The 18,896-nt window shown below is 39.5% G+C and overlaps 1 protein-coding gene across 1 annotated transcript in view; it reads right to left on the minus strand.

Annotated features, from left to right (window-relative positions):
* Positions 1 to 585: 585 nt before the first annotated feature.
* pdlim5a (PDZ and LIM domain 5a) overlaps positions 586 to 18,896 on the minus strand; it is a 107,301-nt gene continuing 88,990 nt past the window's right edge. The window contains 6 exon segments of the mRNA NM_001002654.2: positions 586 to 1,847; positions 1,932 to 2,047; positions 4,590 to 4,710; positions 6,968 to 7,148; positions 8,104 to 8,278; positions 8,935 to 9,029. Coding sequence (NP_001002654.2) covers positions 1,758 to 1,847; positions 1,932 to 2,047; positions 4,590 to 4,710; positions 6,968 to 7,148; positions 8,104 to 8,278; positions 8,935 to 9,029 — 778 coding nt within the window. The 3' untranslated portion in view covers positions 586 to 1,757.

An 18,896-nucleotide genomic window follows, 5' to 3' on the forward strand; every position in this document is an offset into this window, starting at 1 on the left:
GTTTTGAAAAGGATTTTAAAACCAGAAAGCAGTCTCTGGAAGAGAATCACTGGTCCACCACATTCTTACGAACATATTTATTTATTAAAGTTATTATTTCATTGACTTAGATATAAAATAAAAATGATTAACCTGTCATCTAAAATCTTAAAATAATGAAATAGCCTATTATTTTATTTGTGGCTAGAGCTTGATTAATTTGATTGACATCCAAGGCAATGAGACCTTTACTTTGCCTGACTGAATGTGAGTTTATTGCATGCAGCGCTGCATTTGGTAGCACAAAAACTCGCTCGGATCAGGGAGAGAACTTTACCAACAGCTGCATGCACCGCTGAAAGACTTTTTTTTCTGCTGCGCATCGAATAAAGACACGCTGAACATCATCAATGTCCACAATCCATATATCCTATATCCATGAAACACGAACTTGCAGACTCTTTGAACATTGAGGAAATAACTGCACTTTAGTCAAGCCAGGTAGCTTGTTTTGTAATTTAAAGCCGGCTCTAGCACCTGAAGGACGGTTACAGCGTGTTGTAATGTTGGCCGTCACCGGAGAAAGTCAAATCTTTCTTTATTTCTTTTTTTTTTTTTTTGTGGCACTGTAGCTGTCCACTGTTGTATGATTTAAATTATAGCCTATATATGCAACAATAAACAAGTCAAATTAATGAATAAATAAAATAAATATGAATTCTTAAATGTCGGTATTGTTTTTACTAAAAAAAAAACAAAAAACAACAAACAAAAATAAATGTTTTATAAAAATCAAATAAGCAATTTTCTCCATTTTCTTTTACAATTCAGTTTAATATAAGGTGGACATTTTGTTTGGGCCATGTAACATGTTTCTGTGTTGTTGTTTTTTTTTTGTCTGTGATCTTTAATATATACTGGGTGGCTACGCAAAATATTTTCTAAAATGTCAAGCAGGAATCAGTCTATAGCTTTAATTATGAAGACAATAAAATATTATAAATAACAAAAATAAAATGATAAATATACAAAAATAAAGAGCATAATCTTGCTAAATTATAACAACAATATTTGTTTTTATTTTACTTAATGCAATCATTGTTTAAAGTTTGAATACTGAAATAACAGCCATCGGAAGGGGGCGGGGCGGTGCTGGATTTGTGCGTACCTTGGAATAAAATCCTGCAGGCGCCCCTTGAGTGTGTTTACCTGCAGGCCAGCGAGAGGTTGAGTGAGAAGTTAAAACTGCTCGTTTTCAGTTTATTTGGACCCAAAAACAGAGGAAAAACTAGTTTAAATATGGCAGGAGCGCCCGTGTCTGTTTGAGGCATCATGTTAGCAACACCACAACCGGGTCAAAAAAGAAAAAGGTGGAGGGGAAATTGTTAATTCCCTTCAAAAACCAGGTGAGCAAACATGTACATTTTCTACCCCATTGAAGGCTTCTTTCCCATTATGTAGTTAATAACAAAAGATATACTACGTGTTTTTGGCTGCGAGACGTAGTTTGGACAAAGTTGTCGGCAATTGTACCTATTGTATGCAGTGTGAACCCCCCTGTTGCTGATCCATCTTGCAGCGTAAACAAAGCAGCGACGAAGCACTAGCTCAGATAGTCAAGCAGTGTGAAAACATCTGTGACCCGACTACTTTGAAAATCATGCAGTCTGAACTCAGCATAAAGTGCGATTCAACAGATCAATGTGAGAGAATGTGGCATTTACGGTGTTTGGTGGTAAATATTTCTACGTTTTTTGCTTGTTCCTCAAAAAGTTATGCTATATTTTGAGAGCGTGAGCGTGTTTCTTGCAAAGCGGTTTGCCCTTTTTGGAGAAGAAGGTCTGACCCTCCAGACTGACACTGCACACCTGAGGAGAACACAACAGATATTGATCATAATGAAAGAAAGAAGACACACACTCAGAGATCGAGCCGAACGCACACACACTCACTGTGCACACGAAGCAGGTGTCGTGCCAGGTGCCGCCCAGGGCCTCTAGAAACTTGTCTCCCGCTTCTATTGGGAAATCACAGCCACGGCAACCCGTCCCAAACAGACTGTAAAAGTCTAAACACACAATTAAACCATGATTGCAAAACACATTCCTCATACTTTAAGTATCAGCTTGAAGAATTTCTCTGATGCTCCTTGGGAAATACCTAGAATTAGGAAATTCATATAGACATAAAAAACACAGGGTGACACGGTGGCTCAGTGGTTAGCACTGTCGCCTCACAGCAAGAAGGTCGCTGGTTCGAGCCCCAGCTGAGCCAGTTGGCATTTCTGTGTGGAGTTTGCATGTTCCCCTCATGTTGGTGTGGGTTTTCTCCAAAAGCTCCAGCTTTCCCCCACAGTCCACACAAATGTGCACATATACTGTAGGTGAATTGAATAAATTTTCTGTAGTGTATGTGTGTGAATGAGTGTGTATGGATGTTTCCCAGTACTAGGTTGCAGCTGAAAGGGCATCCGCTGTGTAAAACCTATGCTGGATTAGTTGGTGGTTCATTCCACTGTGGTGAATGCCTAATGAATAAAGGGACTAAGCTGAAGGAAAATGAATGAAAGAATGAATGAAAAAGACGAGCAAAATAAAATGCATTACACTACTCAAAAAGGGTAATGAAAAAGGTTTACACAAAAATATTAAAGGCATAGCAGTGTTAATATTGGAGTGGTTTATCCAGCATATGTTTTACACAGCGGATGCCCTTCCAGCTGCAACCCATCACTGGGAAACATTCACACACTCATTCACACTCATACACTACGGGCAATTTTAGCATAACCAATTCACCTGTACCGCATTGTCTTTGGACTTGTGGGGGAAACTGGAGCATCCGGAGGAAACCTACAGGAACGCGGGGAGAACATGCAAACTCCACACAGAAATGCCACCTGACCCAGCCGAGGCTCGAACCAGCGACCTTCTTGCTGTGAGGTGAACGTGCTACCAACTGAACGTGCTACCCACTACGCCACCGTGTCGCTTGAACCATCAACTATTTCAGCATATGTTTTATGCAGCGGATGCCCTTCCAGCTGCAACCCAGTACTGGGAAATACCCAAACACACTACAGCCAATTTAGTTAACCCAGTTCACCTATAGTGCATGTGTTTAGACTGTGGGTGAAACTGGAGCACCTGGAGGAAACCCATGCCAACACGGGTAGAACATGCAAACTCCACACTGAAATGCCAACTGACCCAGCCGGAACTCAAACCAGCAACCTTTTTGCTGTGAGGCAACAGTGCTAACCACTGCGCCACCCCTTAAGGATAAATATCCAATAGATTAATAAAAGTCTTCATTCACTCTCTGCTCAATCACACAACACACAACAAAAATTCCTGTAATATTAAAAGATAACGTGCGTGGCTTTTTATAATCTGTGTGGGATGTTGTTCTTGTTGTTTTGGCCTCATTTTAGGGAACAAAAATCTCCACAATTAAAGCTTAAAATCAGCTGCATTGCCCCAAATGCCACCACAAAGACAAAGACTTAGATAAGAACCTCAATAGTGTCTTTAAAAAAAAGAATCAAACACATACAGCAAGTGCAGGAAGGTCTGAATGAGAGTTAGTTTCAGTTAGGGATGGCTGACGTGAAACTGACGTTTCGACACAGTTTCGAGATCCTGAAGCGCAAGTGGTTCAAAACACTGCACCGAAGCATGATTCGAAACACCCAAGTCACGTGACTAAAGTGATTCAAAGCATCGATCAGTTTAGAAGCGTTTCGAGACCTGGCAAATCTACAGTACATGTTACTGCCGGAGTCTGAGACTTTACCTGTCTCATATGGCCTAGTAGACTGTGCGTGTGCACACTGATACTATTCTTCCAATGCCTTTTGGGTTCGAATCCCGACTTGTACATATACTCCTAAATCATGGTTTTATGTATTTTAATCATGTTTCTGTTTTATGGTGTAGCCTAAATAGATTACAGCTGCGGATAAGCCATTAATATAGCATCATTGTTGTATCACTAAAACAATAATTAATATATTTACAGTACTGTGATGGTTGGGTTTAGGGTTTGGGTAGACGTTAATGAAATACAATAAATGGGAAATTTAATGAATAATATAACAAATTCTTGATACCCTCTAGCCACAACTGTGTCTGATCTAGCAACAACCCTGTTTTAATACCAAAACAAGAAATATTTATTCACAAAGTGTTTATTCGGATGTCAGACCAATGTCGAAACAAAACGAAACAAGAACAAAGCATTACCAACTGATATTAAAGCATTTCAAAATAGCTGTAACAGCCTGGATTCGAACCCACTATCCCCACATTTAAGTCAGAAACCTTAACTGCTCCACTAAATCTCTGGAATATATGCTTCTACAAAGTGGAGTTTAATACCTCAATTTGCTAAAATGTTCTAGCTGAAGCTGTTTCGGTGCAATACATAAAATGACCACTAGGTCACTGTAGAGTGGGGTTTTGAAACGCTTCGAAGCTTCGACTCATTTTCTTCGATTGTTTCAGTGTTTCATGAAGCCTCGCTTTGCCCACCACTAGCTTCAGTGATATAAAACGTTATTTGCTCAACACAAGTAAAACAACAACAGAAGCAAGAGAAGAAACAAGCACCTCTCTCACAGTACGGCTCTCCATCCTCCAGGTGAAACGTATCATTTCTGATGGGTTGCTGACAGGAAGCGCACAGGAAGCAATACACGTGCCACGTCTGCTTGAGTGCATTGATCACTTCCTGTTAAAAGACGACATCATCATATTTATGTGGAGAGCGCATTTCCGTTCAACAGTTTGTGGTCAGTAAGACTTTTATTTTTTGGAAAAAATAGTGACATCAAGTCAAGTAACCTTCATTTCTCTAGCACTTTATGAGCTGTAGATTGCCTCACAGCTGTTTTAAGAGGATCAACAGGAAAATACTAAAAATCAGATATTTTTTATTTTTTTGTCAGACAAATTCAATATATCAAACAGGTAGAAAAATAGGGGTACAACCCTACAATGGGACAGTATGGAAAACGTAAATAAACAAGAAAGTTTTGATTTCAAAATGTACTTTGACTTGTATTTCATTGCAGACAATAGCCCCTTTCACACAGTGACATTAGTAAATATCCAGAATATCTGTTAAGACTTTACCGTGTAACGAACAAACGTTACATGCTTTAATTGTTGTTTTAGTTCCTTGTGATGTGAGAAGCAGGATTGCAGTATTACTACAGGCCACCAGGTTGCACTAGAGAGGAGTGAGAACTGGATATATTCCAGCTCACCATAGAGCAAGTGAGTCGTGTTTGGTAGAGGGAACCACATGGTAAACTTAGGCTACCGACCCACTCCGCTTCTGATTGTTTTAAGAACATTATTGTTGCTCCTAAAATGTGAGTATTGAATAAGTTTTAAGTTTGAATTGTATTGAATTGAATTGTATTTTCAATATTTAGTAGTGATTTGACCTATGTTTATTTCTCATGTAGACAGGACCTGTTGTCCTAGAGATTTTCAGATGAGGTGTCTGTTGGTGCTTTCATTCATTTTCTTGTCGGCTTAGTCCCTTTATTAATCCGGGGTCGCCACAGTGGAATGAACCGCCAACTTATCCAGCAAGTTTTTACGCAGCGGATGCCCTTCCAGCTGCAACCCATCTCTGGGAAATTGGTGCTTTCAATGGACTTCAATGATTTGGTTTGAGCATTCTTTATGCTCCTCATTGGCGAGTGAACTATATGTGTACACTTGGAATGATGGTCAGTGACTCTTAGGCCGTACTCACACTAGGTACAGTTGCCTCAAACCGGGCTAAAGCACGCTTGTCCCCCCTCCCGTCTCCCCCGACGGCCCGCATTCACACCACAAATGGGCCTCGGCACGCTTGCGTCATCGCTGCTGCGCTGTTCAGTGAGAAGCGCTCTCTCATTCAGCAGCACAGTGGAGATTTCTCTAGTTATATCGTTTCAGTTGTTTGTTATGCAATAACATGCAGTCAAATATTTCGCCAAACAGTCCTTAGGGATGCGGTGACACGCAGTCAGAAATTTCGCAGAACAGTTCCGCAACTTTTGACGCTCAAACAATCATAATGCTCTCATGCTGCAGGAATGAGGAGGTCTGCTGAAGCCGCGCAGCTGTCGTGCAGTGAGGGGTTTGCGTCTACTGAACAGAAAGAATGATTAATAAATCCATATGAAACAGCCCCTTAAAAGTCACATCTCGCTTTCAGTTTCAGGCTTTGGCGCGTTTTGCACTCACACACAAGCGTACCGTGCCAAAGCACAAGTTAACCGCGCTCAGGCACACTTCTTCCAACCGGGCCAGGGCCGGCCAAGTGAACCATGCTTGAGCCCGATTCAGCGCACTCACACTTCTTAAACGATCCAGGAAACGGGCCTGGGCACGGTACGGATGGCATAGTGTGAGTAGGCCCTTAAATTCCTCATCGTACTATTGTTTTCCCAGTGTGAGGAAATGGATACTATTGCATCGCACTCAAATCCATCTACGCAACATTCACCTAACCATCTATTCATTTAAACAGACTGTTTATTTTCAATGACTGCTTGGTTCTGTATATTGATTACTTTTGTTTGTGTGGACTATATATACACCTGTAGAGAATTTAAACAAGAAGGAAAAAGAGAAAATAAAAAGTAAAAACTGGCCTGTGAAGTTTATTTTAATTTCAGTATGTGTAAAATAGATATTCTATGAACTCCCTCAGTGTAACATCATGCATGCTTAGAGGTGGTGCTACAACCGGTAAATTCAAAAAAAGCGCTGTTCCCACAGGCAAGAACGTTCCGAAATTTTTCCGGAAAAAAGCATTCACACATCTATTCCAAAATACCGATCAATTCTGACATCATTAACCAGAAATGGCCTCTAAACGGCTCTGTAGATTATTAAAAAATAAAGAAATGTTTAAAAGATCACAGGAGGGCTAATAATTTTGACTTCAACTGTATTTCATGTTTATGAAGCACAGTGTCACGTACCCCCAGGATCTTGTAATGGCAGCGTGAGCAGGTCGGAGCAAAGAACTCTTCATAGCAGTGCTGGCAGTAAACGGAGCCCTGTTCCTCCACAAAGCCAAGCTCGCTCAGAGAAACACTGCAGTGAGCGCAGGTGAACTCCTCCGGGTGCCACGATTTACCCATCGCCACCAAAAATGGACCCCTGAAACGTACAAACATCAGTCAAGACAAACATAATCAATATGTAATAATGCTTTTATTTTAACATATGTTAAAGTCAGGCGACGCAGTAGCGCGGTAGGTAGTGCTGTCGCCTCACAGCAAGAAGGTCGCAGATTCGATCCTCGGCTTAGTTGGTGTTTCTGTGTGGAGTTTGCATGTTCTCCCTGCGTTTGTGTGGGTTTCCTCTGGGTGCCACGGAGTCCCTCACAGTTCAAAGACATGCGGTACAGGTGAATTGGGTAGGCTAAATTGTCCGTAGTGTATGAGTGTGTGTGAATGTGTGTGTGGATGTTTCCCAGAGATGGGTTGCGGCTGGAAGGGCATACGCTGTGTAAAAATGTGCTGGATAAGTTGGCGGTTCATTCCACTGTGGCAACCACGGATTAATAAAGGGACTAAGCCGAAAATAAAATAAATGAATGAATGTTAAAGTCAAAATTATTCGCCCTGCTGTGATTATTATTATTTTTTTTAATATTTCCCAAATGATGTTTAACAGGGCAAGGACATTTTCACAGTATGTCTGATAATATTTTTACTTATGGAGAAAGTCTTATTTGTGTTATTTCGGCTAAAATAAAAGCAGTTTTAAAATTTTTAAACACCATTTTAAGGTCAATATAATTAGCCTCCTTAAGCTATATTTATTTTCGATTGGCTACAGAAGAAACCATCGTTATATAATAACTTGACCAGTTAAGTCTTTAAATGTCACTTTAAGCTGAAGTATTTCAAGTACTAGTATCTTGAAAAATATATGGTAAATCATTATGTACGATCATCATGGCAAAAACATAATAAGAAATAAAACAAATAAGACTTTCTCCAAAAGAAAAACTGTTAGGGGAAATACTGTAAAAAAAATCCTTAATCTGTTAAACATCATTTGGTAGGAAGGGCAAATGATTTTTGACTTCAATCATATCTGTGTGTACCTGATCACCATGTCGCAGTGAGCACACATAGGAGTGCGAGTTCCAGCAGGAATGTGTTCTGCCCGCTGAACCAAAGAGGCTTCGTCTTTAGGGTGTGGGCGGGGCATGGGCCGATCCAGGGCGGGGCCTAGAGGTGTACTGCTGCTCACAACACCAAATGTGGGAGTAATGAAGCCTGCAGAAGGACATAAAAACACACAAATACACAGCATGGGACGCTTTAACACTTTAATTATAAAATATTTAGGATATTTTGAGCTATTTCTGCGCAGAACTTTGTATATTTTGGGAATGTAGTAACTTAAAACTTTAAACATGAAATAAAAATAATATGGCGGCACGGTGGCTCAGTGGTTAGCACTGTCGCCTCATAGCAAGAAGGTTGCTGATCCGAGTACCAGCTGGATCAGCTGGCATTTCTGTGTGGAGTTTGCATGTTCTCCTCGTACTGGAGTGGGTTTTTTCCGGGTGCTCCAGTTTCCCCCACAGTCTAATCCAAACACATGCACTATAGGTGAAATAGGTATGTGAGTGTATGGGTGCTTCCCAGTACTGGGTTGCTGCTGGAACAGTTCAGTGGTTCATTCCACTGTGATGACCCTTGATGAATAAAAGAGTAAGCTGAAGGAAAATGAATGAGTGAATGTAAAATAATATTATAGAGCACCTCTCATAGTCAAAAAGTGCTTTACAGTAAAATAAATAAATAAAACATTCCAAACAGGTTTAATTCCAAGTACAAATACCGCACAATTTTATGAAGCTTATGTGTTGGAAGGCTGTGGTCAGACGTTTTGGGTCTTCAGGTGTGAGGTTACTGTGTGTTCTTACCTGCGCTGTTTCTGACAGGTGTTGCTGGAGCTTTAATCATGGTTTTAACAGGACAAGTGATGTGAGCAGAGGGTTGACAATCATCCACATCCTCACTGAGAGAGAAAGAAAGACAAAGAGATAAAAAGAGAGAGAAGACCAGAAGAGTAAAACTCAGGGTTCAAACTAATTTTTACTACTAAAATTCCAAGACTTTTCCAGAACTTTCAAGTCCATTTTCATGACCTAATGTTTCCTGTAATGTCTACATATTAGTGCTGTCAATTTATTAAAATGAATTGACTAATTAATCACACTTTTTTGAAAATGAATCGCGATTAATCACATTTAAATAATTGAAACTTGTAATGTTGGCTATTCAAATGTAAAATTAATGTAAACGCAAGACAAAAACTAATAAATTAAACAAATAAACAAAAACTTAACAAATATAATTGTTTATAAGATTTTTTGTTTAACTTGTAACACAGATTTCTTCCATCAAGATCCTGGCTTGACAGCCATATTTATTAAAGAAATAAAAACACAGGCATGTTAATACCATTAGAATTACAAAACAATCAATGCCAATAAAGAAAACATTGATTTCCAAGTTGGATTGTAAGTGGACTACAAGAAATGCCAAAATACAGCCATTGCACATATGGAAAATTGAAAATTATAATAACAATAAAGTATTGAATACAAACAATTGCACTCATTGTAAATGTGTATTGCTGTGAGTTGAGAACATTAAATATAATGTAGAAACAATTTTGCTTAGTCCTCCTTTACATTCAGACAGTTGTTAAGACAGTCCAGTCTGTTGACATTATCGGGGGACAATGTGGACTTTTTCTTTTGAATGATGTGAGCTGCGAGTGCAACGCAATCTCACGGCAATTTGTAACTTTTTGATTTAGTGGCTAAGGACAACGACGTTTAGGCAGGTTTGTTGCTAAGAAACCACAGACACAGACATAGACACTCACACACACACACACAACCTGCACAGGACAGGGCAGCCGTAGCGACTTCAGATTCAACACACAGATCGCGTTCATCAAATTTGCTTAAACTAAGTATTCTAAAGTATGGCTGTATTTACAAAGATTCTGACACAACAACGTGAAGCAGACACTTGTGTTTAAGGGGGAAACTCCGATTTGAATATGATTAAGATAATACTCTTATTAACAGTCTACCATGTAAGCAGTGATTTTTGATTATCTTAAAGGACCACCATTTCACGAAATGCGGAGGTTTTTCTTTCCATTCGCCATGGGGTATCAAATTCCATTAAAAAAGATTTTGATGATGCCTACACAGCACTAACAATGTGAGAGCAAGTGAATGGCCAAGGAGAGAAAAGAACCAAGGACAACTAACCTATACTAACCTATAACATTTTTTTAAAATAGTTTTTCTGTGGACTCTTAAATTTCAAAATAAACTGTGATGCACAGCAATGAATGCGTGTGTGTGTCGTTATTACGATGATATGTACTCCATATCTAATAAGCGTTTTCTGTACAACTTACACAAAATTTAGCAAATACATTCTTTATAAGCTTCCCATTAAAAAACAACTAGCTGCAATGGCTGCTTGAGGGTTGTAGCTTTAAACTGATGTACAGTTTGTCAAGATTACTCATGTTTATTTTGATGTAATCTATTCATAAACATTGACGTGGAAAAACAGCGCCCCAAAGCGTCCGCTTTCAATCTAACTTCCGGGGCGCTGAACGGTGGCTGACCCAGAGCCTTACGCCAAACATATGTGGTTTGTTTGTTTTGTTTTTTATTATTTGTGTTTTATGTTTTTATCACGTCTGTGTGGAGGAGCTTCCTGCACTGTTGAATATGGAGTTGATCAGGACATGGATCATTTAGAACGCTCTGTGGTTTTCATTTTCCGTCAACAACAAATTGGCTGTGTCTAAGGTGTGATTTATTTAAGAGAGCACCTGTAGTCTCTACAAAGACACGCAGGGCAGATGAATACTGAACCGATAAAACTGGATTGCTCCGAAATTATACGTAATCCAAGATTTAAAGGAAGAAGCTTGAAGAAATTTTTTTATACCATCTGCTATTAACATATTGAATAAATGACCATGAAGTAGTTTGTATGTCTATGGTTGTGTGTTGGTAATCTGTGGTGTAGGAAGCTCTGTGTTTATGCTCTGTGTTTTGTATTTATGATGTTTTGGAGGGCAAAAATGAATTTCTACTTGTGTGGACAATAAAGATTTTTAGATTCTAAATAATGGAGTAAAAGTTTATCATCTGCATGCATTTTTAAAGAGATAGTTCGTAGTTCCCGAGTCATATTGAAGATCTGTTCAAAATGAACCAATCGTTCATGAACGACTCATCACTACCATTTTCATTTCATTCTTCACTTATTTCAAACATTTATGAGTTTTCTTTTTATTAAATGAACACAAAGAGAGTATATTTAAAAACAACAGTATTGAAACAAGTGAAGTGTGAGTAAATAGTGAGTACAGTTTAATCTTTGAATGAACTGTCCCTTTATGGCCTTTGACTGTGTGAACATTTCAATATTTCATTTCATTTCATTTTCTTGTTGGCTTAGTCCCTTTATTAATCCGGGGTCGCCACAGCGGAACAAACTGCCAACTTATCCAGCAAGTTTTTTTTATGCCCTTCCAGCCGCAACCCATCTCTGGGAAACATTTACACACACATTCACACACTACGGACAATTTAGCTAACCCAATTCACCTGTACTTTGGACTGTGGGGCAAACCGGAGCACCCGGAGGAAACCCACGCGAAGGCAGGGAGAACATGCAAACTCCACACAGAAACACCAACTGAGCCGAGGTTCGAACCAGCGACCTACTTGCTGTGAGGCGACAGCACTACCTACTGCACCACTGCCTCGCCCATTTCAATATTTCAGAGTTTAAAACATCGGGACACAAGAAATGTTTTGTAGAGTTAATAAAGATTAAATAATATACAATGAAGACTTTGCAGTGTTGATTATTCAGTATGTGTACCTGAATAGTGAATACCTGAAAACTATCATTCACTTTTATCTTCACTATATTTTATTTATCTATGCTTGTCATTTATTTGTTATATATTATTGGAGATTCACTCTTCTACAAAATCCCCCCAATTATTCCAAATAAACCTGTTAAATCATCTGGTGAAATTGTGTTTACATCACAATATACATCACAGAAATACAAAATACTGTAATGTCAGACTTTTCCAATATGGCACAGTCCTAATTCAAGTATGAAGATAAAATTCATTTCCATGACATTTTTCTAAACTTTGTGTTTTTTTTTCCTAAACTTTTCCGGGCCTGAAAAATGCCATGTCAAAATTTCATGACTTTTCCAGGTTTTCCATGACCGTTTGAACCCTGAAAACTGCATGAGGCTGTTTCTTCAAGTCAATTCAAGTTAAGCTTTGTTGCTATTCTGCTACATGTCTGGACATTTAGTGGACAGAAATGTTGTGTTTCGCAGGACTGCAGTGCTACACAAATATACATAATCATAATCATGAACAACACTGGACGTAAGAGCTATTTTAAACCTATACATAACCAAAGTCCCTTTAAGGCAGAGGTGTCAAACTCAATCCCAGGAGGGCCGAAGCCCTGCACAGTTTAGTTCCAACCCTGCTCCAACACATTTATCTGTAGGTTTCAAACAAGCCTGAAGGACTCAATTAGTTTGATCAGGTGTGTTTAATTAGGGTTGGAACTAAACTGTGCAGAGCCGCGGCCCTTTTGGAACGGAGTTTGACACCTGTGCTTTAAGGCAAGTAATGTCACTCGGCGGCCATCTTTGAAACGCCTCTCGGGCAGTATGCTCAGGCATTCTGTTTGAATGGGGAAACATCAAATTCTCCAAAACTGCTTGCCAAGCTTAGATTACATTTCATATTACGAATAACCAATAAAACTAAACAACAGCTGTCTATTTAGTTTCATTCCTAAATGTTCATATCACACAAAATCTGCAAAAACTCACGTTTGTTCGAGCCCCTCCCTCAATGAATTGTCTTTCTATAGCGATTGTTGATTGGCTCCTGGACTAGAAGGCAGGCTTTATTCACCAAATAGAAATCGCTGATTGGCTCCTGTACTAGAAGGCAGGGCTTCATTCACATATTCCAAAGAGGTTAGAATCACCAAGAGGCGACACTCAATAGAACGTTCCATTGCATCAGCAGCGCCCAGCAACAGCCCCGAATTCCACCATTTTGGAGTGAAAGCGGTCGGCCGTCCATTGGATCTTATTGCTGTTGTGATGGCAAGCAGCTGCTTTGTTTTTTATTTATTTATTTAAAAAACGCATTGAAGCTGAGAAACAACCTGAAAGACGACAATACAACACATACTATGACAACTATCAGCACTTCAACAGTTTATTTTACAGACTTATAATATGCATGTTGTTCTATTGGAGTTTTCATTTCAAAAATGTTCGCCGCGCCATCTAGTGGCTGTTTCCCAAATCGCACTAGAGTGTCACCTCATTCTATGCTCTTTGCAGTTACACTTTTCCCCATTCAAAAGTATACAAGAGTGACACGTCTTGTGTATTCTACTGTCTTTGACATAACTAACATGAAGGGCGGCACGTTGGCTCGGTGGTTAGCATTTTCGCTTCACAGCAAGAAGGCCGCTAGTTTGAGTTCCGACTGAGCCAGTTGGAATTTCTATGGAATGTTCTCACTGTGTTGGTGTGGGTTTCCTCCGGGTGCTCAGGTTTCCCACACAGTCCAAACACATGCGCTATAGTTGAACTGAGTAAGCTAAATTGGCCATAGTGTATGAGTGCGTGTGTGAATGAGTGGACGGGTGTTTCCAAGTACTGGGTTGTGGCTGTGTAACGGAGGCCAGCTAGTGTGTGCTGTGCAGGTCTTGAGGCCATGGTCTTTAGCCTCCTTGTTAGAGCAACCGACTTCCATGCGGAAGGTCGCTGGTTCGAAACCAGCTCGGAGAGGGTTGGGTGGGGTAGGATCGGTGGGTTTACAGCTGGAAGGGCATCCATTGCATGAAACATGCTGGAATAGTTGGCGATTCGTTCTGCTAAGGCGACCTCTGATAAATAAGGGACTAAGCCAAAGGAAAATCAATGAATGAATGAACATAGCTAACATACCAGGGCTGCGTTTCCCGATAACGATTGATCTTAGCACTTAAGAGCGTTTTCTACGAGTCATTTTGCGAACGTTCGTTATTGTTTCACGTGCGTTTCCCAAAAATGCACTTAACACAATTGCACGTAGCCCAGCTTTAAGTGCAACTTAGGAGTCGCTATCCGTTTGTTAAGTGCTGAAATGTCACGCTATAGAATGGCTCGTTATTGTTGCACATGTTATAGCAATCCATATAATTCTTCTTCTACTTGTGTGAATGTATATTCAACTCGAATAACATAAAAAAAAATATTTTTGAGCCAGTTTAAAAACATAAATTAACTGGAAATGTCGTACTGTAAAAACACTGTCTTGCTCCAATCTCGCATAAAACTAATTCTAACAGTCCTTGCCGGAAATGACATCAGCATCATTTTCGATATTTATATGAAACCTTAATTAAGTAGAATTATTTATCAATTTCTTTATCAAAAATTGCTTATCTCACATCAAAATAAATAAATAAGTAAATAAATAAATAAATAAATAAGCTCTTACATTTATTTTTGAAAAGTTTAGCCTAATTATTAATTATTATTATTTGTATATTGAATTGTGTAATGTGTAGAAAATATAAATGAATAGGGATATACGTACAAATAAAATGAATAATGACTTTGAAGAGAAGTAAATTGTAGGTGCAATTTGCCGGTTGTCCAGCAGGTGCCCTCATAACTCTGTCTCCTTACGATGCACTTAAGGCTTTACGATTACTCCAGAGCACTCGTAGATCCACGAAGATTTTCAAGTGCTACTTAAGTTACGATGCTTTTGGGAAACAGACCGTAATATTAAGATCAGTCGTACGATCATTTCTACGAACTTCTTAGGCTTACGATGCTTTTGGGAAACGCAGCCCAGAGCGATGATCTAACTATATGTAACGGAGGCCAGCTAGTAAGTGTATACCATCCATACTTAAACTATACACATAACCTAAGACAAACTATACAAATACTTTACGTAAAAAACAGAAACAATATTGTGTTTATTCTGCCAATAGGGTAAGCAAAACAATCTTGTTTTTCCTTTCGAGATTTTGCTTACCCCATTGGCAGATTATTTTGCTTGTTTTAAGGAAAAGCTAACTTAATTTTGTTATATTATTTCTTAAAACAAGACAAGAGCTGCATCTCAAATGGCACACTATACACTCATGCACTATGTACTTCTGCACTTAAACATTCAACAGGATAGTATATGTATGTAGTGTCGTCCTAAATGGAGCACCAATGTTTTTTTACTAAGCAGAAATTCAAACCGTTTCCCTGATGACGTTTGACGGTGGCCAAATCACTGAAATAAACGACCGAATTAATAAATTATATCCTGTCATGAGTATAACCGTATTCACCATCGGGAGGCGCTATAATCACTCTCGTAGGAGAACTTTGCTTTCACCATCCACAATAAACAAAGTTTCCAACATGTGCGCCCGATAGCTCCGCCCCTTCCGATACATAGGCAAACCTGCGGTCGTTGAGTGCGTGAAGTGTCCATCACTACACACTTCATTTTAGCGGCTGAATGAGTGCATCATCCGGGTAATTAAAGTGCACTTATTATTGTTAGAGTTTTCAGTGTGAATGCACCACTTACACTATTTATACTACAAAATGGTGTAGAATAGTGCATACGTATGCGATTTGGGACGCAGCTAAGATGTTTTGCTTGTCTAGAAAATGCTTCTTGATTTAAGAGTTTTTAGATATTTGGACTAGAAACAAGACAAATAAGAAAAGCCTTTTTTGCAGTAAAGTCGCTGCTAGTCTGAATGAGGCATCAAAGCTCTTTACCATAAAGTAAACTTGATTTCAACTCTCCCTCCTTTGATTGAAAATCAATGTCTTCCGGCTACTTTGACGATCTTGCCGCTTTCAGTGAACACACAGTAAGCCAAACGAATGAATGTTTAGAAATGTGTTGAAAAATTGTCTCTCCGATAAATAGAAATTGGGGAAAATATATATAAAGAAGGAGCGCTGCCGCCTCACAACAAGAAGGTCGCTGGTTCGATTCCCTGTTGGGTCAGTTGGCATTTCTGTGTGGAGTTTGCATGCTCTCCCTTTGTTGGTGTGGGTTTCCTCCGGTTTCCAAGCTAAATTGGCCGTAGTGTATGAGTGTGAATGAGAGTGCATGGGTGTTTCCCTGGGTTGCGGCTGGAAGGGCATACGCTGCATAAAACATATGCTGGATAAGTTGGTGGTTCATTCTGCTGTGGCAACCCCAGATTTATAAAACGACTAAGTCAAAAAGAAAAGGAATGAATAAATAAACATATAAAGGAGGGCTAATAATTCTGACTTCAGCTCTATATAAAACATATTACACATATAAACATTTGACTTTTTATACAAAAGAGTCATTGAGAAACATCAATCTCATCAGTCTAAATACTAGTGGTGTGTGTTCACGATGCTTTCGAAGAGTTTAGCACACTGTTTTTAAAAGCAGTAGTCAGTATGCAGTCAGCAGTGGGCTACTACTCCAAAGTAAACAGAGCCGAAGCCACACACAGAGCTCACACACACACACACACACACACACACACACACACACACACACACACACACACACACACACACACACACACACACACACACACACACACACACACACACACACACACACACACCAGATAGAGCTCATTTCTACTGTACATACAGTATAGACAGACTTTCCATCATTACACTCATTAAACACTTGAGCTGCGCCATCCAACAGCTTCAGCTGAGGCAGACGGCAAGTGAATATTGATGGACAGGAAGACAGAAGTTTGGCTCTGAGTGACTGGTGATCTTACCCAACCTTGGCCAAAACACACACATGTGCACATGCACACATTAAGACACACAGGTACACAAATAAACAGACACAAAGACACACTCATAAGCACACCAACAAACACACACACACACACACACACACACACACACACACACACACACACACACACACACACACACACACACACACACACACACACACATACAGATGCAGAAACTGACACACACGGACACTCAAAGAGACACATACACAAAGACACACAGACAGAAACACACACACACACACACAATGACAGAGACACACAAAAGCACACACACAGATGCAGAAAGACACAAAGAAAGATACACAAAGACCCACATACACACAGGTACACACATACATACTCAGATGCAGACACAAAGACATACACACAGAAACAGACAAACAGAGAGAGAGATAAACACACAAAGACGCACACAGAAACTTACTGTACAAGGACACACGGAAACAGACACACCAAAAGACACATACATACAGACACACATGTACACACACAGAGACACACACTAAGAAAAACACAGATGCTCAAACACACACACACACAAACATGCAGAAACACAGACACACACAAAGCGAGAGAGAGTGAGAAAGACTGACACAAACACACACACACACACACACAATTCCAGTCTGATTCTCTGGCACACAACTGTCGTCGTCTGTCAATCTCTCCTAATGACAAGCCCACCGCAGCACCAGTGTTGTTATGACGACAGCAGCAGCCATACAAACCCAGAAGACCACCTCAAACTTCATGAAATCAGCCTTTCAGACCCTCCACACTATGGCAGGATGTTTTTTTTTTCAGATTTCCAAGACCTAAAATTTATCCTGTGCAGTGGTAGAAAGAGTACTGAAAATCATAGTATAAGTATCATTGCTTGTCTAAAAATGTAGAGCAAGTAGAGTAAAAGTATCTGATGTAAATATTACTCAAAGTATGAGTAAAATGTGGTAATAAGATCTAACTGTACTGTGCATTTATACTGTGGCAATATTCGTCGACTGTATGTAAACACACAAAAACAACATTAACATATTTGAAATCAATTAACTCAGAAAATCAACATTTATTACTTGAGTTATTCATTCAATGTCATATAATAACTTTCCTTCAAATTCTACTAAACTAGCAATTCATTCGTTTGCCACAGCGGAATGAACCGCCAACTATTCCAGCATATGTTTTACACAGTGGATGCCCTTCCAGCTGCAACCCAGTACTAGGAAACACCCATACACACTTATTCACTACGGCCAATTTAGTTAATCCAATTCACCTATAGCGCATGTGATTGGAGCCCCCGGAGGAAACCCACAATAACACAGGGAGAACATGCAAACTCCACACAGAAATGGAACTCGAACCAGCGGCTTTCTTGCTGTGAGGCGACAGTGCTAACCACTGAGGCACCGTTCTGCCCCTGAACTAGTTATTAGCTGTTATTAGCACTTCTGACTTTTGATCTGAACTTGATTTTATGATGAATAATCCTGGGGTGAAGGAATAAGACTAATGCTATAACTACTAGCACACTCTTTGATAGAAGCAGCAAAACACAACAACAACAACAACAACAACAACAACAACAACAACAGATTATTGATAAAGCAGCACAAACTAATATAATCTATCCCTGTTGTTCCGTGTAGACAGAGACGCACACAAAGACGACAGAAAACAGACACGTCTGCACATGACCTGTCTCCAGTTATAGACCGATCGTTATGCCTCACAGCCAATCAGATTCATTACAGAGGAAATAATCCAATCAGAGAGGAGCAGCGCAGCAGAATAATTGAATGAGAGAGCAGCAATTGGGCAAACGCACAGTCAGATCTTCATCAATTGCAGACACAAGCATATGACAGTGGAAAATTTGCTACGTATAATTTGAATGTGGATTATAAATAATATTTGGCTAACATCACATACCATTGAACAGTATTTATAAAAGGTTT

This window comes from Danio rerio, chromosome 5 (assembly GCF_049306965.1).
Source record: "Danio rerio strain Tuebingen ecotype United States chromosome 5, GRCz12tu, whole genome shotgun sequence".
Classification (NCBI taxonomy): domain Eukaryota; kingdom Metazoa; phylum Chordata; class Actinopteri; order Cypriniformes; family Danionidae; genus Danio; species Danio rerio.